Source organism: Scyliorhinus canicula, chromosome 19 (genome assembly GCF_902713615.1).
Source record: "Scyliorhinus canicula chromosome 19, sScyCan1.1, whole genome shotgun sequence".
Taxonomy (NCBI): domain Eukaryota; kingdom Metazoa; phylum Chordata; class Chondrichthyes; order Carcharhiniformes; family Scyliorhinidae; genus Scyliorhinus; species Scyliorhinus canicula.
The window spans coordinates 21,273,687-21,298,126 of NC_052164.1; the positions used below are offsets into that span (position 1 = coordinate 21,273,687).

Consider the following 24,440-nt stretch of genomic DNA (forward strand, 5'->3'; position numbering starts at 1 on the left):
TGACATTGGATGCAATAAAAAGTAATCAAAAAGCTTAGATATTTCAGCTGTGACATCGCTAATTTCTGGTACTCCCTTAGTAAAGCGAAAATATCATCTTATTTTATGACAGCAAATGCTGGAAAAACCTGGCAGCATCTGTGGAGCGAGAAAACTGAGTTAACGTTTTGAGTCTGTATGATCTTCAGAGCCCAGGAGCCCTGAAGAGTCACATTGGACTTGAAATATTCACTCTATTTTCTCTCTCTACAGATACTGCTGGACTGCTGAGTTTTTCCAGCATTTGGAAAAGTCTCCAACATCACACTATTTGCTCTTGTTTCTTGAAATGACTATGTATTTCTTTTTAAAAATCAGAGGGGATCGTATGAATCTGAAGACGCCAATACGGCCATGGTAGAAAGATCAACTTCAATAACAATGTCACACGGAGGAGTACCCAACAGGAATAGCAATGTGGCAAGAAAGTAGGATATTTGTTTTGTATTATTTTTTCCTTTCAATGGATGCATTTAGCAAAAATTATAAAGTACAAACATTGAAAGCCAGGAAAATACCTTGCTGGATTGTCCAGTCTGCCTAACCCAACAGAAATATCTTAACATAGAGGAGATAGTGGCATAGTGGTCTTGTCACTGGACTGGTGTTCGAGAGATACATGGTAATGTTTTGGGAACTTGGATTCAAATCCCACTTCGTCAGATGGTGGAATTTGCATTCAATAAAAATCTGGAGTTAAAAGTCTCATGAAGATCTTGAAATGGTGGTTGGTTGTTGTAAAAACCGTATCTGATTCACTCGTGTACTTTAGGGAAGGAAATCTGCAGTCTTTACCTGGTCTGTCTTGCACGAGACTCTTAAACGCCCTCTGAAATGGCCTAGTAAAGCTCTCCGTTAAAGGGCAATTAAGAATGGTAAATAAATACTGGCCTTTCCAGTTACGCCCAAACCCCATCAAGGAATGAAAATGGGTCCGTGCATACACAGCCTACGTATTTGCAAAGAAAAATAATGCTGTTTTGATGCAGGTTTGAATTATGTTGTAAAATGGAAGACAGACACTCCATTGTATAAAACCACTAAAAAAGTAAATAAAGAATGAGACTGCGCACACCACCGGTATTGAGCTAGGACCTGAAAATGACAATAGCAAACTCAGCCCGTCAACCCTGCAAAGCCCCCCAAATTGAGGGAGATGTCTCACAGACTAGTCGAGCTATAGCCTGACATAGTTATACTCATGGAATCATGTCTTGTAGACAATGCCTCAGACACCACCACACCATCCCTGAGTGTGTCCAGCTCCAGTAGAGGTGACAGCACAGTGGGGAACTAGTCAGGAGGGAGTTGCACTGGGGAGTCCTCAACATTGACCCTGGACCACATGATATCTCATGACATCAGAAGGGGCAAGGAAACCTGATGGTTACCTCGTATTCCCCCACCCCCCAAACCACCTCAGCTGATGAACTGGTACTTCTCCATGTTGAACACCATTTGAAAGAAGCAAGGGCGTAGCATGTACTCTGGGTGAGGGTCTTCAATGTCCATCAAGGGTGTTTGGTAGCACCACCACTGACTGAGGTGACCGTGCTCAAAGGGACATAGTGACTGGACTGTGTCTGCAGCAGGTGGTCAGGGAACCAGCAAGAGGGAAAACATACTTGACCCCATCCTTCGTGACAGTATTAGTCGGAGTGGCCACTGCATAGTCCTTGTGGAGACCATGTCCCATCTTTACATTGAGAATACCCTCTGTTGTGCTGTGTGGCAGTACCACCATGCTAAATGGGGGAACTCTACTGGACAACCATGAGGCGTTGTGGAAGACCAGCAGCAGAATTGTACTCGACTACAATCTGTAATCTCATGGCCTGGCATATTTCCCACTCTACCATTACCAAAAGCCAATGCAATCAACACAGGTTTAATGAAGAGTGCAGGAGGGCGTGCCATGCACAGCACCAGGCATACTTCAAAATGAAATGTCAACGTCTGATGAAGCTACAACACACAAACAACATAAGCATCAGGTGATAGACAGAGGTAAGCAAGTCCACAACCAATATAAGCTCTGCTGTCCTGCCACATCCAGCTGTGGACAATTAAACAACTCACTGGAGGAGGAAGCTCCTGAAGTATCCCCATCATCAATGATGGGGGAGCCTAGCACATCAGTGCAAAAAATAAGGCTGAAGCATTTGCAACACTAAGCCAGAGATGCTGAGTGAATGATCCATCTTGGCCTCCTCCGGAGTCGCCAGCGTCACAGGTGCCAGTCTTCAGTCAACTTGATTCACTCCACATGATATCAAGAAATGGCTGAAGGCACTGGATATAATAATAATAATAATAATCTTATTGTCACAAGAAGGCTTACATTAACGTGAAGTTACTGTGGAAAGCCCCTACTCGCCACATTCCTATGCCTGTTCGGTACACAGATGAAGAATTCAAAATATCCAAATTACCTACGATATTGCAAAGGCTATGGGCCCTGACAATATTTTGAATTGTGCTCCATAACTTGCCATGCTCCTAGCTAAACTGTTCCATTACAGCTCAAACACTAACATCTACCCGGCAAAGTGGAAAATTGTTCAGGGATGTCCTGTGCACAAATATCAGGACAAATCCAACCTGGCCAATTACGTGCCATCATGCCTATAATTGATTATCAGTAAAGTAATGGAAGGAATCATTAACACTGCTATCAAGCAGCACTTGCTCAGCAATAACCTGCTCACTGATGCATATTTGGGCTCTGCCAGGCAGCAGGTCTTAGCCTCATTACAGCCCCAGTTCAAACATGGGCAAAACGCCAAAGGTGAGGTGAGAATGACTGCACTTGACCACGTATGGCATCAAGGAGCCCTAGCAAAACTGGATTCAATTGGAATTATGGGGAAAATTCTCTGCTGGTTGGAGTCACACCCAGCATAAAGGAAGATGGTTGTGATTGTTGGAGGTCAATCATTCCAGTTCCACGACATCACTACAGGAGTCCCTAAAGGTGGTAACATCGGCCCAACTAACTTCAGCTGCTTCATCAACGACCTACCATCCATCATAAGGTCAGAAGTAGGTATGTTCACGTAGAATTGTACAATGTTCAGCACCACTTGCGACTCCTCAGATACTGAGGCAGTTGTTAAGAATCCAGCTGATGTTAATGCTCTTATCCACGTATCAAAATGACTCTGTTTAATCCCTTCAAATTCAACCCAAGTTTGTCCAGACTGTTTCCTTATATTTTGAAATTTCTGTCCAATGGCTCTGGTACAACTCATAAGCACAGAGTACAGTTTTCTTCACTGCATCATACTCCCCAGATATCTCTTCTGACAGGGATGTAGACACTTTACAGCCCTACGTACTCATCTACTCTGTAAAAGTAATGTCCAAATTCCTTGCGGCTGTTTCTTTTGTTTAGCTATTTTCTCAAATTAATTGAAAAATGTCTCCACGTCCTTTTCAACAAATTTTGGAAGATCCTGTGGCAAATTTTAAAATCCCCCCCACCAAGACCCTCCTCACCTTCTGGTGTTTTTTTTTAAACTGCCGGATTTTAAAGTTTAAATTCTCTATCTCTGTCCCTTTCTTTTGCTAACTTCTCCAAATACCTTCTTGTCTTCTTCCTCTCTCTTGCTTGTCTTCTTGTTCTCTTTGGAATGCTCTCTCTTTGCTTTAATCTCTGAAATTCCATGCCCTATTATCCACTTCCCTTGGGTAAACATCTATATTGCTGGGCTAATCTGCACATCAAAAACCTCAAATTGCCTTTCTAACCAATTACTATTTAAAAATTGTTTGCTCTCTTTTAATCATGTACACACCAGAACACATTCCCAATTATTAGATTTCTTAATTTTCATGTTACCCCAACTTCTTGACACCGTTCATGTCCAAATTCAGCAAGACCTGGACAATATCCAGGCTTGGGCTGAAAAGTGGCAAGTAACATTAACGCATAACAAGTGCCAGACAATGATCATTTCCAACAAGAGAGATTCTACCCATCGTCCTTTGACATTGAATAGCACAGTGTGTTTCAAACTTTTTTTGCCGGGGACCCATTTTTACCAACTGGCTGACTGTTGCAGCCCATGTCGGCCGACCATTGCTGGCTACGCAGGCTGACCGTTGCCACCCACGCCGGCCAACCTCTGCCAACCACCATTACCATTTACCTTTAATGTTACAGGTGAGCCTGCTTGGTACTTATAATATCACTGCCCTGTTGAAGAAAATCAAGAGGTTTGTCCTCCAACTCGTCATGCTTAGTCTTCAAATGTCTTTGAGGTTTTGAGGGTTTTAAACTTTCATTTGCCAGTGCTTCCCTGCATTTAACACACATGAACTGTGAATCCTAATTTGCAGTGGCACAATTAATGAACTCATACCTCAAGAATCATCTTTATGCTGCTTTGTTCCTGTTTTCAGCTTCTTCATGGGTTGTTCACCAGAGACCCTGGAGATCACATCAGCATGGCTGGTAGCTGCAAGATGGAGGAATCTCTCTCGCGCCCAGACGACATGATGTCAGCGTACGTGATCTGCTCTCTGCTGCCGGTTCTGGAAAGAAGACTCCAGCGATTTAAATAAATAAATAAATAAATCTGTACCTGGGTCAGCGCGCTGCCGTAAGGAGGAGGCATTCTGTCTCACTGGGCTCTGGACCTGCGCACTGCAGACGGGACACGCAGGCGTGGAATGGCCAGCATTCTGAAAGACGGTTGTGGCCAGCATTTTTATAAGCCTGATTCGCCGCGATCGGGAACGCCGGATGCATGGCTCCACGACCTTTCCGACGCTTGCCCGTGTGGTTGAAAATGACTGGAATATCACCGCTGAATCCCCCACTATCCACACCCAGAGGTTTGCCATTGACCAGTAACTGAACTGGATTAGCCATATAAATACTGTGGCTAGAAGAATAGATCAGAGGCTAGGAATCGTGCAGAAAGTAATTCATGCCTGACTCCTTTAAGGCAGCCCACCATCAGGAGTGTGACGGAATACTCATCACTTGATGAGTGCAGATCCAACAGCACTTGGAAAGCTTGACAGCATCCAGGACAAAGCAGCTCAATTGATTGGCACCCATCCACAAACATTCACTCCCAAAATACACTGCATGAACTCGCAAAAGATCGTTGGAGAGTAATTTCTAAACCCATTACAGCTGCCATCGTTAAGCACAAGGGCAGCAGACACATGGGAGCACCACCACCTGGATTTCCTCTCCAAGCCACGTATCAGTTAGCTCAGTTGGCTGGACGGCTGGTTTGTGATGCGGAGCAATGCCAGCAGCGTGGGCTCAATTCCCATTCCAGCTGAGGTTATCCACCATGGTCCTGCCTTCTCAACTATGCCCCTCGTCTGAGGTGTGGTGACCCTCAGGTCAAATCACCACCAGTCAGCTCTCTCTAGAAGGGGAGAGGGTCCTCTGGACTATGGCGAATTTGATTTGATTTCACTTCACTGTCGCAATCTTACAGCACAACTCCTGTGTAAGAGAAGATTGGAAAATGTTGGCTAGTGCTTCCACCAATTCTTCCCTTGTTTCTCTGATTTAATCCAGCACTGGATGATTTATCAACTTTCAAAAATGCTAAACTTTAATTTTTCTTCCCTTACATTTTTAGTGCGATATCATGTTCCTCCTCGTCAACTACGGTGACTGCATTGTCTTCTTTTGTGAAGACTAATGCAAAATATTAATTAAAAACCATGGCCCATGTAATCTCCACATTACCTTTTTGATCCCTTGTCTGTCAGGTACTCTTTCCTGAATTATCTTGCTTTTTATGAATTCAGAAATCATGGTTGTATTTTCCTTGATTTTACTTGCCAAAATGGTTGTCTTTCCCTCTCTTTGCTTTCCTTCAGAAATACCTTGGAAGAAATAAAGTTTATTGATTTTAGATGGAATAACTTGAAATCCTGCGGAAGCTTTTTATAATTGTTCTCCTTTGCAGGCTAAATGTTAATATTGCATTATTACTGTTAATATTTCTATAGAAGGCCACAGGATGCTGTATATCAGAATTTTGGTATTGGCATGCTTTGAATTTAAACTCTTACTGTAATAACTAAACCTCCAAATAAATTCTATCAGTTCAGCCTGGCGATATCAGTATTGATATACTTCAGCCACATCAATGCTGAAAATCTGATTAAATAATTCAGAGCAATTTCATTAGTAAAGGAGAATGGCCTTTGGTGCATTGCTCTCTGCAGTTTTAAGAATCTTTATTGTCACAAGTAGGCTTACATCAACACCGCAATGAAGCCACTGTGAAAAGCCCCCAGTCGCCACACTCCAGCATGTGCCCAGGAACACGAGGAAGAACTCAGAATGTCCAAATTACTTAACAGCACATCCTACGGGACTTGTGGGAGGAAACCCACGCAGACATGGCGAGAACGTGCAGACTCCGCACAGACAGTGACCCAAGCCCGGAATCGAACTGGAGACCCTGGCTGTGTGAAACAACAGTACTAACCACTGTGCTACCATGCCGCCCAGTTGGGAGAAGGGGCAGGAAAAGGCGACTAGAGCAGGTCTTTGTAAAACTGAATGCTGAAAATAATGTCACAGCTCATTGTCTTATGTTATAACTAGCATTACCTTTGAAGCATTTGAGCATTACACATCATCTTTCAGAAGCCTTTACAAAATTCAACTTTCTAGGATTATCATATAAATAAGAAAACTCTTTCCATCTTTCCTAACTGCTTAGGACACCTATCTCGCCATCAATGGATGGAAAGTTTTGATTTTCTGATATGTTTGACTGGCAGGTAAAGCTCTCTCTGATAACACACATTGGTCACCTTGCCGATTTCCCATTGCAAGACCTGTGAAACGCCTTAAATCTTTTAATGTCCGGGTGTTCAAAATTGATGCGAATCCAAATCTTACTCGGTTAACCAAACGCCACGAATAACAATCCGATCATGACTTAATATTAAAAGTCCGGTCTCCAGTCTCTTCAAGCATGCGGCTTGTGTATAGTTTTAGGGGTGACCCTTTTTAAAATCTCATTGATAGATTCCCCCTTCAGGCTCTGAACTATGGCTTCCATTAACCTGCCTGCCACTTACAATATTTTGTAGTGAGGCAGTGTCCTCTTTGTGCTGTAGGAAAATCATGTGATTCGTGCAAATGTCTTTACCGCTTTCGTCCATACAGCGCACCAAAGACATTTTCTCTCAGGTGTGTTTTTCGAGCTCAGACTTTTATTGCATATTTTGTCCCATCTATGTTTATGCACTTAATGGTATAAAATTCACTGAGTAGACTGCCACAGTACTGTACTGTTATTTCTTGAATTGTTTGACCAGGTAACTCATTTCTTATAGTTCGAAAAAGAGCAGACAACAGAACATATCACCCAAACGTTCTGAAGCTAATCAAATTGTACCCCAGAAAGGATCCATCAACAGGAATAAAACAATTCCGAGTATTAAGAAACAGGTAGGATTCACTTCAACTGCGAAGAAAATTTTGACTTATGAATAAAGTTAGTTTCCTCACTTGTTGGAAGTGTTGGTTGCTGGCGAGTGTTCACATTTAAGCTTTGTCTGTTCATCCATGAAAACCTTAAGCCAATGGCCTTGATTATTATCGGTATATCTTGCTATGTTGTATTGATTTTTAAAAAAAATACTATATTAATTCTACCACAGGTTAGGTGGAAAAAAAAAGGTGACACTGGGCTTGCGTCGCAAGGGTCATGAGTTTGGATCCCAACGTGACAATTTGTGCAATTGAATTTAAACAGTCTAGTATATATTGCAGCACCAGAAAAATAACCCTAAATAGCATTATGCTCAATAAATCAATAAACCCAACTGATTGATGACTTAGCTTCAGAGACAGGGTATTTGTGCTTGCCTGAAGCATCACTTAATTTGCCTGCCCAGAAAATCATGGCAAGCCCAAATAGGAAGCAACGTTCAGAAGTGATATTTAAAAGGATCCTTGGCTCCGTTAAATTAATCATTGTTAAAGTCCTATTACACCATGACAAACGGATATCAGCAGGTGTAACATTTAATTGTTTACGATAAATGTTTTTGTGACCTACTGATTTAATAATAATGTATAAGTTTATGAAATCTGCAGTAATTCTTTAAATCTCCATGCATTTGCATTCAGCCCCTCTTTGATAGCCAATCCACTTCTCGCGCAATTCCTTTCACTCACTCGACATGTTCTGTGAAATCAAAGGCTTTTTGGAATAATTTGATGCATCAGGACAGACTGCAATTTCTTTAGTGTGCAACAGCGGTATGATTGTACAGTTGATGTGTTGTAACACACATTATGCAGAAGGTGTGCAACTTGTGCTAAAAGTATGGTAAAAGATGCAGCATACAGAAGAATATTCACTTTGTGACATTTGAATTCCTTCATAACTGATGAAAACAATAAAAACTGTTCAGGAAATTCAAGAAACTTTTTCATTTTGACTAATCTCATTTCAACTCTTGTGGATTAATTTTAAACAGGAAGATGCAAGGGTACGACAAGACATCGAAAGAGACAATATCTGCCTCCTGGAAAGGATTGCTAAGATAATGAACCCTCCAAGAAGTGGAATTATTTCAAGTACTTATAATTTGAAAAGGTAGAATATTTGTTCTGATTACATCTTTTTCCAGTATTTTCAGTTAGAAGATACAAGTTGCTGTTTGATGGACAGAAGCAGGTTTTTTTTATTGCTGGGTACTACCCTCTGTCTCAACCGCTGTCTTCAGGCACCTCTGCCACCATCCCGGACCTGTTTCCGGAGTTATTTGCGGGGCCTTCCAGTGACCAGGCGACAGGGGAGGAGCAGGCATCGGCACCACCGCCTCCCGCTGGCACGGGGTCGCTGGAGGAGCCTGAGGAGATCCCGCCTGTCGAACGATCCCGGTAGCGGAATTAAAGCAGCTCCTGGGTTGGTTGGTGGGCCCGTGTCGCCTCCGTAGATAGTTTAGGCAGTGCCATATTGGGCCCACCCCTCCACCAACATCCCGACTCCCTCCCTCCCCACCACCCTCCTTTCCATTCTCTCCCCACCACCCCCTTCCTTTCCCTTCTGTTGGTACAGAGGTGAGGGTATCTGGTCTCTCCAGCGCAAAGTTTAGTGCTTGTACCATTTGTTTTTTGTAGAAACGTGTTGTGAACTTTTTTAATAATCAAAGTATCCACCTACCGCTCCTGGTACATTGGTACTGAGGGGGAGGGTACCCTGTTTCTCCAACACAAAATTAGTGTTTGTACCGTTTGGACTTGTATATATTTTTTACTGTTTTAATAAAAAGATATGGCCACAAGTACTGCTTGCCTCGAGCAGCTATATGATCATGAGTGGCAGGTTTTTCCTATTGCTGCAATTTTGTCAATGGACTAATAAGATGCAAAAGCATCAGTGCCAGATGCAATGAGTATGTCATCGTTAAGGACAAGCTTCCAATTGCTGATATATATTTAAAATGGCAGCAACATTCTGAGCTTATCAGAAAATCAACAAAGCCATATTGAGTGAGTATAGCCAGTTCACAGCAACATGTTGCATTTTACATGAAGAGTCAGGTGGTCTTCTCACATTACCTATAAGTTGAGCCCAAAGTTGTTGAATACTTTGCTAAATCCACAAAATAGCAATAAAACATTTTGTCTTAACGTGGCTACCAGCATCCAAAAAGTGACTGCCAATCATTTAAGTTAAGTGAACCTCCTATGTCATGAAAATACATGTCACCAACGTCAGATCCCGCACATTGACCAAAATCACAAACTCGACACACACACTGTGCATATGCTTGAATGTAATGATTGCAATATAGGTAATACATGCTGGCAAAGGTTTCTCAGATCCCAGTGCGCCCCGCTACACCACTGCTAGCAAGGACGGAGAGTTTGGAACTCAACCAAATCTCCCATTCACTGCAGAGGGGCTGGAAAATCCCAACGGCTTAAATGGATGGAGAATCCCTCCTGTTGTATGGGACGAGGGTGGCGTAATGGTATTTTCACTGGGCAGGATATTGCTCTGGGGTCCAAGGTTTGATCTCACCATGACAGATGGTGGAATTTGAATTTGATCAATAGAAGTCTGGAATTAAAACCCATCCAGTTCACTAGAACCATAGATTTCATAGAACTTACAGCGCAGAAAGAGGTTATTTAACCCATCGAGTCTGCACTAGTCCTTGGAAAGAGCACCCTACTTAAGCCCACGCCTCCACCCTATCCCCGTAACCCAGCAATCCCACCTAACCTTTTGGACATGAAGGGGCCATTTAGCTTGGCCAATCCACCTGAACTGCACATCTTTGGAATTTGGGAGGAAACCGGAGCACCCGGAGGAAACCCGCGCAGGCACGGGGCGAAAGTATAAACTCCACACAGGCAGTCACCCGAGGCCAGAATTGAACCCAGGACCCTGGAGCTGTGAGGCAGCAGTGCTAACCTCTGTGACACCGTGTCCTTTAGAGAAGGATATCTGCCATTCTCATCTTGTCTGGTCTACATGTGACTACAACGTGGATTGACAAAGAATGAAACTGGACAGATCACCCGGCATGTACCTCGGCACCATAAACAACCAAAGCCTCGTTGACTTTACAATGTCTTCCTTACTCACAACCTGGGCTGTTAGGAAAGAAAAGATAATTTTAAGGGATTTATATTTGTTTGGTAAATATTAGAAATAAGGTATAGTTTTGGGTGGCGTTAATTTAACGTTGTGCAACGTCTTTGCCTGCAACGGACCTAGAGTTAGATTCATGCTGGACAAAAATGTTTGTGTGTGTGTATGCGGGTTGGTTTCAGTTCCATCTTGGATTCTACTGTGATAAAGAAAACTACGGTGTGAGGAATAAATATAGTTGCTAGCAACTAGAGGCCCTTGTATGGAAAATCAAACTTGCCTTTGTTCTTGGTAGTTGGTGGTAGGAGGCGAGCGACGGAGCAAATCTCTCAGCTTTGCTAGAAAAAAAGCCATACAATAAAGTAATGGTTAAGTAAGCCAATGACAGAAATCTAAAGGACAGCTATTTAAGAAAACTAGAGAAATGAAGAAGAGTTTCTAAGGAGCCTGAAGTGAAAGGAACAAAGCGGAACTGGGAGCAGAATAGGGTACTATTCATTTCAAGTCTCAGAATTGTAAAGGAGCTAGCTAGTGAGAAGTCAGCAATAGATCGGAAGTGGTTCTAAGGTTTGTGATATCTTACTAGTTTGTGAGATGTTAATTGAAATAATTGTGGTGCAATAGGTGGCTAAGTGTCGGAATTTGTCATGACCGAGTGTGGCATCAAGGGACGCCAGCAAAACTGGAGTCAATGGGAATCGTAAGCAAAATTCTCCACTGGTTGAAGTCATATCTAGCACAACAAAACCTGGCTATGGTTGGTGAAATTCAATCATCTCAGTTCCACGACATTACTGCAGGATTGCCTCATTGTCCTAGACCCGACTATGTTCAGCTGCTTCATCAATTCCCTTCATAAGGTCAGAAGTGAGGATGTTCACTGGTGATTGGACAATGATCAATGTCATTCGTGACTCCTTAGATGCAGAAGCACTCTGTGTCCAAATGTCGCAAAATGTGAACAATATCCAGGCTTTGGCTAAGTGGCAGGTAACGTTCGTACCACACAAGTGGCAGGCAATGACCATCTCCAAGAGAGAATTTAACCATTGATGTTCCAAAGCATTACCATTGCTGAATCCCCCCACTATCAACTTCCTGGAAGTTGCCATTGATCAGACAATAAACCAAACTAGCCATATCAATACTGGGCTACAAGAATAGGGCAGAGGCTAGGAATCCGGCAGCAAATAACTCACCACCTGATTCCCCAAAGCCTGTCCACCATTTCCAAGGCTCAAGTCAATAATATGATGGAATACTCTCCAACAACACTGAAAGACGTTTGACACCGTTAAAAGACAGCAACCCACTTGGTTGGCAACCCATCTACAAATTTTCATGCCCTTCATCACCAACTCACATTGGTATCAGTGTGTACTATCAAAAAGGTGCACTGCAGGAATTCTTAAAGGCTTCTTAGTAACTTCCAAATCCACAGCCACTACATTTAAAAGGTCAAGTGTCTTTCAGATGGAACAACAGCCTGAATCCTAAGCCCGACACAGAATTGGACACTTTAAATTAAGCCACAACCAGTGGCCTCATGGGAATTCAAACAGTCAAGTTTGAGTACACTGGTCAGAGACCAGCAAGCCAGGGCAAGTCTGGAATTGTTCTGCAAATAGGAGATCAGGGATAATCAGCTCTATTCATACAGATTGATTGTTCCGTATTGCCCAGATGAGGCCAGACTTTCTGGCGCCTCGATTTCCTGCCGTTACCACACATGGGATGAGGTTAGGTGAGGATAATCCACCTGAGAATGTGCCCCGGGGGAGGGGGGGGGGGGTATTCTTGGTGTCCTGCAGAGTTGGAATCACCAACTCTATTGGGTGTTGCGACCCCCTCCCAAAAACCTTATTGCCTAAAGGCCAGAGAATTTTCTAGAAGGGTGTGAAGAAGAGGATAAGAAGAATGGACATAGAAAGACTCTCCCCAGTGATGACTTGACAAAGAGACTATGGACAAGACTCGGTGGTGAACCACAGACAAGATTCGGCGGCGAATCAGAGACGGATGGAAGAGGCGTGTGAGAACCACCTTTGCAGACGAGGGCTATGAGACTCAGAGAATTGGACCCACAACTCAATCGGCACTGGTAGTATTAGAATCTGGGGCAAATGAGAATAATTTGGGCCAGTAAGTGTTTATTAAACTTGTGAATAAATTTGGGTTGAATCGGGAACCTACGTTTGTCCTCTGTTCATCTCAAAAATAGGGTCACGTGGATAAAACGCTTTACTAATAAACTGGTCGAAGTGTCTGATAATTTACAGATAACTGAAGGGTAGCAGACACATGGGAACAACACTGGAAGTTCCCCTCCAATTCACTCATCATCCAGACTTGGAAATATATCACCGTTCCTTCAATGTCACTGGGTCAAAATCCTGGAACTCCCTAACAGCACTGTGGGTGTGTCTACACAATATGGACTGCAATGGCTGGGGAAGCTGGCTCACCACCACCTTCTTGAGGGCAATTAGGAGTGGACAATAAATGCTGGTCTAGCCAGCAACACCCGCATTCCATCAATGAATTTTAAAAATAGTGGGAATGGAGAGGACTAAAAGGAAAAGATTATGATCTTAATCATGGACATTGCCAGAAATTTAAATTTAGGGTCATAGCTCCTTAAAGGTGGAGTCACAGGTGGACAGGGTGGTGAAGAAGGCATTCAGCATGACACTTTTTATTGGTCAGAATATTAAATACAGGAGCTGGGATGTCTTGTTGAAGTTGTACAAGACATTGGTAAGATCACACATGGAATACTATGTTCCGTTCTGGTCACCCAATTACAGGAAGGATATTCTGTAATTCCCCCTTCCCCTCCCCCCACATCTACAGTTCATCATCTGATGTTAGTTTCCCTGCTGTTTGACCTTTCACATCTTTTGTTCTCTCTAGGGGCTGCCATTAGCACTCTTTTCCCTTGGTATCTGTGGCCATTAGCACCCGATTTCCCTGGGTTTCTGTGGCTACGGCTCATCTTTCATTCTCACACCACAGTATAAATATTTCCCACTTTTCTCTGTCTGTTAGCTTTGACAAAGAGTCATTGGACTCGAAACATCAGCTCTTTTCTCTCCCTCCAGATGCTGCCAGACCTGCTGAGATTTTCCAGCGTTTTCTCTTTCGTTGCAGATTCCAGCATCCGCAGTCATTTGCTTTTATCCAGTGTGACTAAGGCTAACTGACTTCCCGTGAGATCTGGATAAGGCTTCACCTTATGTGCAGTTTATCTCCGGTATTGTTCATATTTTCAAAATTTTGGCGCTATTATTTTCAATAATTTTTCAAACATAGCGAAAATCCGCCATTTCTGAGGGGGCTGCAATGGTGAAGCACGTGGATATATTCATTCATTCACCCTGCAAAGTTGATTTCTGAAAAATTACAGCTCCTGGATTGTAGGAGACAAGGCTTGTTTAAGACGCCTACTTGGAGCCCATTCAGAGAGAAACAACTCCACTAACAGCTCAAATTGTTAAGCAGCTATTTGTAATCATGCAAATTTTCACTTCACCTGGAATTGATATCTGGTCAGTGTCCAGATGTTAGTACTGGCTGCCATGATTTAAAAAAATATGTCTAACTCTTTGAGTCATTGGCAGTCTCCATTTTTGGAATGCTCCATGCATCACACCCTACCTCCTGAAGTAATGAACGTTAAAGGTTTCTCCTTAGTTTAAAACCTAGTGGTTTAATTGAATTGTATGAGTAGGGCAGCTTATACTTATGTACGGTGTGGAAGTGAGAAAACTCACATAGAGGAGATCACGGTACCTTAAAGAAGCATCACCTCAGGTACCCTGATGCCTTTGGGGGTTACCTATCGAGTGGAAGAATAAAACAGGTAAATAAGGTAGCTTTTGTTTCCTGATGCTAATTTGAATTCTTGAACAATCTCCTTCATCAAATTTTGCTGTACCACAGATCTTTTTCACCAGTTTCACCTGGGCAAGATGTTCACCTTCATCGATGACGTGTTGAAGCCTGCGAAGAAGATGTCGTATCTCTCCGCTCCGGGGATGTATTGGATGATGAAGGGTACTCTGTCGGTTGTGTCCCATGTTTGTCTTCTGAGGAGGTGGGTGCGGTTTTTTGCTGTGGCGCGTTGGAACTGTCCATCGATGAGTCGAGCGCCATATCCTGTTCGTACGAGGTCATCTTTCAGCGTCTGTAGATGTCTATTAAGCTCCTCCTCGTCTGAGCAGATCCTGTGTATACGGAGGGCTTGTCCATAAGGTATGGCTTCTTTAATGTGTTTAGGGTGGCAGCTGGAGAAGTGGAGCATCGTGAGGTTATCGTGGGCTTGCGGTAAAGGTGCTGAGGTGACCGTCCTTGATGGAGATGAATGTGTCCAAGAATGCAACCGATTTTGGAGAGTAGTCCATGGTGAATCTGATGGTGGATAGAACTTATCTAGTCCAGTACTTCTCCGGAGCGGAGAAACTACGACTCCTTCTTCGCAGCCTTCAACACGTCATCGATGAAGATGAACATCTTGCCAAGGTCATCCCCACACCCCCGCTACATGCCTTCAAACAAATACGCAATCTCAAACAAACCATTGTTTTCAGCAAACTACCAAGCCTTCAGAACAGCGACCACAACACCACGCAACCCTGCCGTGACAATCTCTGCAAGACGTGCCAGATCATTGACATGGGTACCACCATTACACATGAGAACACCATCCACCAGGTACGCGGTACATACTCGTGCGACTCGGCCAACGTTCTCTACCTCATACACTGCAGGAAAGGATGTCCTGAAGCGTGCTACAATGGCAAGACGCTGCGACAACAGATGAACGAACATTGCGCGACACTCGCCAGGCAGGAATGTTCCCTTCCAGTCGGGGAACACTTCAGCAGTCAAGGGCATTCAGCCTCTGATCTCCGGCTAAGCATTCTCCAAGGTGGTGTTCAGGACGTGTGACAACGCAAAATCGGCGAGCAGAAACTTATAGCCAAGATCCGCACACATGAGTACGGCCTCAACTAGGACCTTGGATTCATGTCGTTTTACATTCATCCCCCACCATTTGGCCTGGGCTTGCGAAATCCGACCAACTGTCCTTGCTTGAGACAATTCACACCTCTTTAACCTGGGGTTACCCCTATCTCTGGATCTGTAAAGACTTAATTACCTGCAAATGCTCACATTCAAAGCATTGTCTTGCATCTTTGACTTTGTCTCTATATATGTTTCTGGAACATACCTCTTCATTCACCTGAGGAAGGAACAGTGCTCCGAAAGCTAGTGATTTGAAACAAACCTGTTGGACTTTAACCTGGTGTTGTAAGACTTCTTATTTATTTAATCAGATTTGCTTTTGAGGTCTCCATTTCCTTATCCTTATTCTTTCTTACTATTCAATTCCTTCTTTATTTTACCTTTGCATTACCAAGATTACCTGAAACACACGTACTATAGAGAGAAATATACAATATTGTACATTTCCCATAGCCACAGAGATTCACGTTGCAATACTTTGATAACGTTGAAAATATAGAGATCCATTCCGATAGGGATTCTTTCCTATAGCAGTTTACAGATTTGATTCATTGTATTGTTATCCCATGTTAAGTAATGGTTGGAGATTATTCAGGCAACTTAAATTAAGAAAGTTGAGAAACATTCTTTGGGGCAGAATATTCTAAAAAAAATAATCGTCTATTTCCCTGGAAGGGTAACCTGTGAATCGAGTGGCCAACTCTACTTCTTTTTTTTTAAAATTTAGATTATCCAATTATTTTTTCCAATTAAGGGGCAATTTAGCGTGGCCAATCCGCCTACCCTGCACATTTTTGGGTTGTGGGGGTGAAACCCACGCAAACACGGGGAGAATGTGCAAACTCCACACGGACAGTGACCCAGAGCCAGGATCGAACCTGGGACCTCAGCGCCGTGAGGCGGTTGTGCTAACCACTAGGCCACCGTGCTGCCCAACTCTACTTCTTTGTGCCAAAAGATGATTGAACATGAAGGAAGTGCCGATAATTTTCTTTAAAGTTTCCTGGAAGCATGAGAACCAAACTAATTTCAAAATAATGGATATTGCAGTCACAGTTCAGTGCGTCAGTTCTTTGATCATTTAACTTTTTTTTTTACAGGCCACCAAAACATGATCGAGAAGAAGCCAGGCTCAGACAACGGGTAGGATACAAATAACTCGAGCATAGAGGCATAGAAATAGAATCAGGAGTAGGCCATTCGGCCCATTGAGCCAGCTCTGCAATTCAATGTGATCATAGCTGATCCTCTTTCTCAACGCCATATGCCCGTTCTCTCTCCATACCTAAATGGCCTACCCCTATCCTGAGACCAAGATCCTTTGCTCTAACTCCTCCCTCAGCTAGGGGAAACAACATTCCTACATCCAAGTCTGTCCAGCCTTTCCAGAATTGTGTACATTTCAATGAAATCCCCCCTCATTCTTTAGTCAACCCAATCTCTCCTCATATGACAATCCTGCCATCCCAGGAGTCAGTCTGGTAAACCTTTGTTGCATTCCCACTATGGCAAGTATATATTTTCTAAAGATAAGGAGATCAAAACTACATGCAATACTTCTGGTGTGGTCTCACCAATGCCTTGTATGGCTGCAGTAAGAGATCCTTGCTCCTGTACTCAAGCCCTCTTGCAATGAAGGCCAACATATCATTTACCTTCTTAACTACTTGCTGTATCTGCATTTGCTTTCAATGACTGGTGTACGAGGACACCCAGGTCCCTATGTACATCAATGTTTCCCAATCTATCATCTAAATAATGCTCTGCCATTCTGTTTTTCCTACTGAAGTGGATAACTTCACAATTATCCACATTATACTTCATCTACCATGTATTTGCCCACTCATCCAACTTAATAGTTTTGAAGCCTCTTTACTTCCACCTCACCACTCACAACTCCACCTAGTTTTGTGTCATTAGCAAACTTGGACATATTTATTACATTTGATTCCCTCATCCAAATCATTGATATAAATTATGAATAGCTGGGGCCCAAGCTTCAGAAAAGGATTTGACCTCGCCATAACTGTTCAATCTGTTCAGCTCGGGTGTTGCCTTAATAATCAAAGATCAAAAAGGCCCATTCCCCAAAAACATGTAAGGTCCCAAAGATGCAGTCAGTTCCAGTCACTGAAGGAAGCTGGCTGAGCTAGAGGAAACAGAGGGTGATGACAGACACTGCTTTAGTGACTGGAAGCCAGTGTCCCATGGCATACCACGGGGATTTGTGCTGGGTCCCCTATTATTCGTCATTTATATAAATTACTTAGATGACTGTGGGGGTAGGATCAGTAAGTTTGCCAATGACACAAAGATAGGCCGGGTGGTTAACAGTGAGGCTGAGAGTCCGGGGTGACAGGAAGATATAGACGGGATGGTGAAATGGGCAGAAAAATGGCAGATGGAATTTAATCCTGAAAAGTGTGAGGTGTTACGAGCAATTTGACAAGGAAATATTTAACGTATGGCATAACACTGGGAAGTCCTGAGGAACAAAGAGACTTTGGTGTGTTTGTAAATAGATCTCTGAAGGCAGAAGGGCAGGTTAATAGGTTGGTGAAAAAGGCAAACGGTACACTTGCCTTTATCAATTGTCATATAGATTACAAAAGCAAGGAAGTCATGTTGGAATTATATAGAACGTTGGTGAGGCCACAGCTGGAGTACTGTGTTCATTTCTGGTCGCCACATTTATAGAAAGGATGTGATTGCACTGGAGCATTTCACCAGGATGTTACCTGAGATGGAATATTTTAGTTGTGAAAAGAGGTTGGATAGGCTTGGGTTGTTTTCACTGGAGCAGAGAAGACTGAGAGGCGACCTGATCGAGGTGTACACGATTATGACGGGCATGGGAAGGGTGGATAGGGAACAGCTTTTCCCTTTAGTTGAAGGGGACACAAGTTCAAGGTGAGGGGCGGGAGGTTTAGGGGTGATTTGAGGAAAAACGTTTTACCCAGAGGGTGATGACGGTCTGGAACCCACTGCCTGGGAGGGTGGTAGAGGCGAGTTGCCTCACATCCGTTAAAAAGTACTGGATGAGCATTTGGCACGTTTTGACATTCGAGGCTATGGGCCAATTGCTGGCAAATGGGATTAGGATTGGCAGATCAGACGCGGCAGTGCAGACTCGATGGGCCCTTTCATGCGGCAGTGCAGACTCGATGGGCCAAAGGACCTTTTCTGCAGTATATTTTTCTGTGATTCTGTGAAACAAGTTAATATCTGTAGCAATGCGCTAATTACTATGCCCAGTGGTTGAGAGGGAGAAAATGCATCTGACACATAGGATGCATTCTCCTTCTGAACCAGTACACTTCCTTATTAATATAATCAATAAATGAAAACACCTTAAGCTGCTTCCCCTATAATGGCTAAAGCTTTACGGAGTTTTGGGAGCAACAATAAATTACTTGGAAATGCAGTTACAGTGATTATGTAAGTGAACAGTAAAATGCCACAAGGGTTTTGGCAACGCGCAAGGGATGGTGGCCAAGATACAAGGATACATTTGAATAGTTCTGTACAGTCTTGTCTGCCTGAATGCACTGAAATGCTGAAATTAAAGTTTCAGTTAATGTCTCATAGGGAATATCACTGACAATGTAGCACTCTCTCATTATTGTATTAAAGTGTCAGGTTCTGTTATTTACTCATAACACTCGTGTGTCAGAGCAAGAATGTAAACGAGGCAAACCAAAGTTCAAGGTTACGTGGACCACAGTAGACAATCTTTTGGGAACAAGCTTACATTCTTCAGTTTCTATTGCTTTGTGGGTTGCTAAAAACGTATGAAATACATCCGGGATTTGAACAAATTATTATTCCATTGTGGACCTGAGCAAATTATTGAAAAGGAAAATTGATGCTTTGCAAAGTTCGAACGAGGCAATGTAACACGCATGCCAATCTAAGGAGTCAAAACTTTTGGGCACTTTGAGGTGTTCAATGCCATGGCCAGGTGAGTTGGATAACATAAAAAAGGCTATTGATAGAAAATTAGTTTAGTTTGTCAATATCTAATTTAAGAGGATTGTTCAAATCTACAATTATACAATTGACTCCACTTGTTCTTGCAGAAGCTTGATTTCCAACGAGCACAGATTGAAAATGAAAATATTTTAATGCTGGACAGGTTGGCTGACATAATGGCTCCGCGCCCAGGAGGTCCCAGCTGGAATGACTACAAGAAAGGAAAGTAGGTCATTGTTTTTAGACTATTTCTATTTCTGCTGGATTGCCTACATTCCCCTTCAAACTACTTACTTCTTGCTCTTAACTTTTGTTTGACTCTTGAATTAACCATCATCTTCGACATTCTGTCTTACTTTATGATTGCCAGTTTGGCTCTCAATGTGGCATATTTCCCATTTATGGACTTCTGTGCTTGAAATTATGTCATCTTTGAATATCTTCAAAATCTTCACTGGTGCATTTTGTAAGCAAGTTGCCATTATAAAGCTTAATTAAAACTATTTTGAGGGGTATTTACCTTTCTACCAGTGCTTTGTTTAACCGTTCACTTGCTGTTACTAATTCAGGGATAATGGAAGACTTTGTGTTCTCTTTTTTTTATATTTCTGCTACAGTTCCGTCCACAATTTCAAATACAATTCCATTCTAAAGTCACACAATTTGTTCCGATTTTATGCCCTTTCACCTTTGTTTAGTGCAGTGATACATTACACTGGATAAAAGCAAATTACTGCGGATGCTGGAATCTGAAACAAAAGAGAAAATGCTGGAAAATCTCAACAAGTCTGGCAGCATCTGTAGGGAGAGAAAAGAGCTAACGTTCGAGTCCGATGACTCTTTGTCAAAGCTAACAGACAGAGAAAGTGGGAAATATTTATACTGTGGAGTGAGAATGAAAGAGGAGTCATAGCCACAAAACCCCAGGGAAACCGGGTGCTAATGGCCACAGATACCAAGGGGAAAGAGTGTTAATGGCAGTCCCCAGAGAGGACAAAAGATGTGAAAGGTCAAAGAGCAGGGAAACTAACATCAGAGGATGAACTGTAGGTGTGGGGGGAAGGGAAGGCGTTAGCAAAGAGGAGAAAGGTGCCGGAAAGACTGCATTCGCTGCTCCCAATGTGGTCTCCTCTATATTGGAGAGACCAAACACAGACGGGTGATCGCTTTGCTGAGCATCTTCGGTCTGTGCACATTCAGGACCCTGACCTTCCTGTTCTTGCCATTTTAATAAATGACCCTGCTCCCATGCCCACATGCCTGGTCTTGACCTGCTGCAATGTTCCAGTGAAGCGCAACGCAAACTGGAGGAACAACATCTAGTTTTCCAGTTAGGCACACTACAGCCTTCCAGCCTGAACATCCAATTCAACAACTTCAGATGATCAGCCCCACCTCGACCCATTTGTTTTCATTTAATTTTAACTGTCTTTTACCATTTTTTCTTTCTTAATATACATTTAATATTTCCCCCCTCAATCTTATCCACCTTTCCTGCACCTTTCTCCTCTTTGCTTCCCCCTTCCCCTCCCCCCACACCTACAGTTCATCCTCTGATGTTAGTTTCCCTGCTGTTTGACCTTTCACATCTTTTGTCCTCTCTGAGGACTGCCATTAACACTCTTTCCCCTTGGATGCTGTGGCCATTAGAACCCGGTTTCCCTGGGTTTCTGTGGCTATGACTCATCTTTCATTCTCACTCCACAGTATAAATATTTCCCACTTTCTCTGTCTGTTAGCTTTGATAAAGAGTCATCAGACTCAAAACATTAGCTCTTTTCTCTCCCTACAGATGCTGCCAGACTTGCTGAGATTTCCCAGCATTTTCTCTTTCGTGAAGGATTACATTTGATCTCAACAGTGCAAGAATGTTCTAGGGCTGTTGGTTCAGCTGTGCTATTGTAACAGTAAGAAGTCTTATAACACCAGGTTAAAGTCCAACAGGTTTGTTTCAAACACTAGCTTTCGGAGCACTGCTCCTTCCTCAGGTGAATGAAGAGGTATGTTTCAGAAACATATATATAAATTCAAAGATGCCAGACAATGCTTAGAATGCGAGCATTTGCAGAGAATCAAGTCTATACAGATCCATAGATAGGGGTAACCCCAGGTTAAAGAGGTGTGAATTGTCTCAAACCAGGACAGTTCGTAGGATTTTGCAAGCCCAGGCCAGATGGTGGGGTTGAATGTAATGCGACATGAATCCCAGGTCCTGGTTGAGGCCCCACTCATGTGTGCGGAACTTGGCTATAAGTCCCTGCTCGGCAATTCTACGCTGTTGCGCATCCTGAAAGCCAGCTTGGAGAACGCTTAGCTGGAGATCAGAGGCTGAATGCCCTTGACTGCTGAAGTGTTCCCCGACTGGAAGGGAACATTCCTGCCTGGTGATTGTCGCGCGATGCCCGTTCATTCGTTGTCGTTCGTTCTGGAACATACCTCTTCATTCACCTGAGGAAGGAGCACTGCTCCGAAAGCTAGTGTTTGAAACAAACCCGTTGGACTTTAAAAAAAAAAAAATTTAGATTACCCAATTATTTTTTCCAATTAAGGGGCAATTTAGCGTGGCCAATCCACCTACTCTGCACATTTTTGGGTTGTGGGGGCGAAACCCACGCAGACACGGGGAGAATGTGCAAACTCCACACGGACCGTGACCCAGAGCCGGGATTGAACCTGGGACCTCAGCGCCGTGAGGCGGTTGTGTTAACCACTAGGCCACCATGCTGCCCCTAAACCCGTTGGACTTTAACCTGGTGTTGTAAGACTTCTTACTGTGATCACCCCAGTCCAACGCCGGCATCTTCACATTATTGTAACAGTGGAATGAATTGTTAATTCTTTAGCTGTGGGAGACTCTGAGCCTACCTGAATTCCTGAGGGTCAGGAACATTTCCTGAAGTATCTGTCAATAGTGCAGTTGGGGCAGCCACTTAACTGTATTAGAGGATGGTATATTTGGTAGCAGGAAGCCGCTTGGGAGGAATGATGGGTGAAGAGATTTTTTTAAGAAAAGAGAAAGGTCCTTTTTCCCAATAGGGGATATATCCTCAAAAAGTCCGTTGCTGTAAGGAAACTGGTCTTTTCACATATTGTGGCCACCATTTCAGCAGGATGTAATGCTGGCAATTCCCTATGCTCACTACATGCAGACAGAATGCACGCTGGACAACAGAGGTAGAACTGTGGAAATTTCTGTCTGTGATGTAACCCATACGGATTGTGTATACAAGAAGCACCTACTTCTACTTCTTCAGGAAACCCAAGCTTGCGTAATTAACGTGGATAATTTATGTAATTGACCTGAAATAATTTCAGTTTTTCAAAGGTGTGCCTTCTTCATATATTCTGCACGTCCAATATTGAGTTTCCTACACCGTTGCCGATTCTATCCTTAGATCTTCAGTTATCGATATTATTGGTCTAATCACATCCTCGTATTTCAAGTGCATCCTCCACATCAGTTCCATTGCAGAAGCTGCCTACATGAAACTCTGTTTCTTCTCTTGTGGAAAATATTTTCCCTTCATCAATTAGTTCTCATAACTTTCTTGCACGCTGTTGTGCGTTTTAAGATTGCCCGTAAGAATCATGCAAGCCTCTAACCCCCTGTGGTAACTTTAAGTTTCAATTATATAAATTCTTCTATGATAGTGATGCTCTGAACTTTCCTTTCTTTCTTCCAGGGGCTGGTTTAGCTCACTCGGCTAAATTGCTGGCTTTTAAAAGACCAAGCAGGCCAGCAGCACGGTTCGATTCCCGTACCAGCCTCCCCGGACAGGCGCCAGAATGTGGCGACTAGGGGCTTTTCACAGTAACTTCATTGAAGCTTACTTGTGACAAGCGATTTTCATTTCATTTTCATTTTCAAATACATTCAGGTGTGTGCTTCTCCTCTTGCCTAACCTATGGTGAAAACAAAGGGTTGAGTTTATGATTGTTATGGAGCCTGTCTCATGTCCCTGGTATTCCTGTGCACTTTCATACAACTGGACTGGCTTCTATGCACCCTTTACAAGGTTAGGTAATTGAAATACTTAACATGTGTCACCTACTCACAGTTCACAAGCATAGATGGTGAGTGGAGAATCTACAGTGCCACAGTTCTTGAAGGTAAAAAAGTTCTCTTGCTTAGCCTTTCCTGCTTCAACGCAGTGAACCCACAATGAGGGCTACTGCTTTTGGCGACAAAAGTCTGGATATGGTGGTGGAGAAGAATACAGTGTAGGAAGATGCAGTATGTGGTGCTGATGGGAAAATGAGGTGATGCCAACCCAGCATTGATAAGAGGAAGGAAAAGCTGGAGACAAATGTACAGCAGCTATTGTCCAGAAATCCATACAGGAATTGCTTACTGAACTTAACTAATTGATAAACTGCAGTTTTCCCTGATCATCTTTGCGTTCAATGGAATGCTGAATAATTTACAGCAATACTACTGCTATACCTATTTGGCAAATCCCATAGAATAGGCTTTTGAAAACCTGCAGTGCATCTGGGGTGAGTTTCAATTCCAGTGTGACCTGCAGTGGAGTTCTTAAACAGCAGGTTGCAGAATCAAATAGTGCGTTGAAGGTAAAATAATTAATTACTGTTTTGGTTTGAGACGATCTGAGAGTATGCCACGTTGTCACGGAGATCAGTTGTGGAGATTAGAAGGTTCCTTTGTTTCAGTTATTTGGGTGTTTGCTCAGAAAGCAGCAGGTGCACTTTTGGTTTGGCGTAAACTGCATCTCATTGGATAGAGAGAGCGACAATAGGAGATGATTATTAGTCAGGCCCATGCTTTAAATG

At 43.1% G+C, this 24,440-nt stretch overlaps 1 protein-coding gene and 1 long non-coding RNA gene across 7 annotated transcripts in view; one reads left to right on the forward strand and one right to left on the reverse strand.

Annotated features, from left to right (window-relative positions):
• The window catches only part of LOC119954127, a 93,456-nt gene that overhangs the window by 14,183 nt on the left and 54,833 nt on the right, over window positions 1–24,440 (forward strand). For all 6 annotated transcript variants that reach the window (XR_005458173.1, XM_038779048.1, XM_038779050.1 and 3 more), the window contains 5 exons: window positions 358–467; window positions 7,369–7,483; window positions 8,521–8,639; window positions 16,778–16,820; window positions 19,757–19,875. Coding sequence is in view for 5 of the 6 variants with exons in the window: in XM_038779048.1 (XP_038634976.1) it covers window positions 358–467; window positions 7,369–7,483; window positions 8,521–8,639; window positions 16,778–16,820; window positions 19,757–19,875 (506 nt within the window). In the remaining variant the exon portion in view is untranslated. The remainder of the gene's footprint in view (window positions 1–357; window positions 468–7,368; window positions 7,484–8,520; window positions 8,640–16,777; window positions 16,821–19,756; window positions 19,876–24,440) is intronic.
• The window catches only part of LOC119954130, a 49,624-nt gene continuing 29,595 nt past the window's right edge, over window positions 4,412–24,440 (reverse strand). Inside the window, exons 2-3 of the long non-coding RNA XR_005458174.1 lie at window positions 5,759–5,898; window positions 4,412–4,575 (exon numbers count right to left, since the gene is read on the reverse strand). This is a non-coding gene — a long non-coding RNA (uncharacterized LOC119954130). The remainder of the gene's footprint in view (window positions 4,576–5,758; window positions 5,899–24,440) is intronic.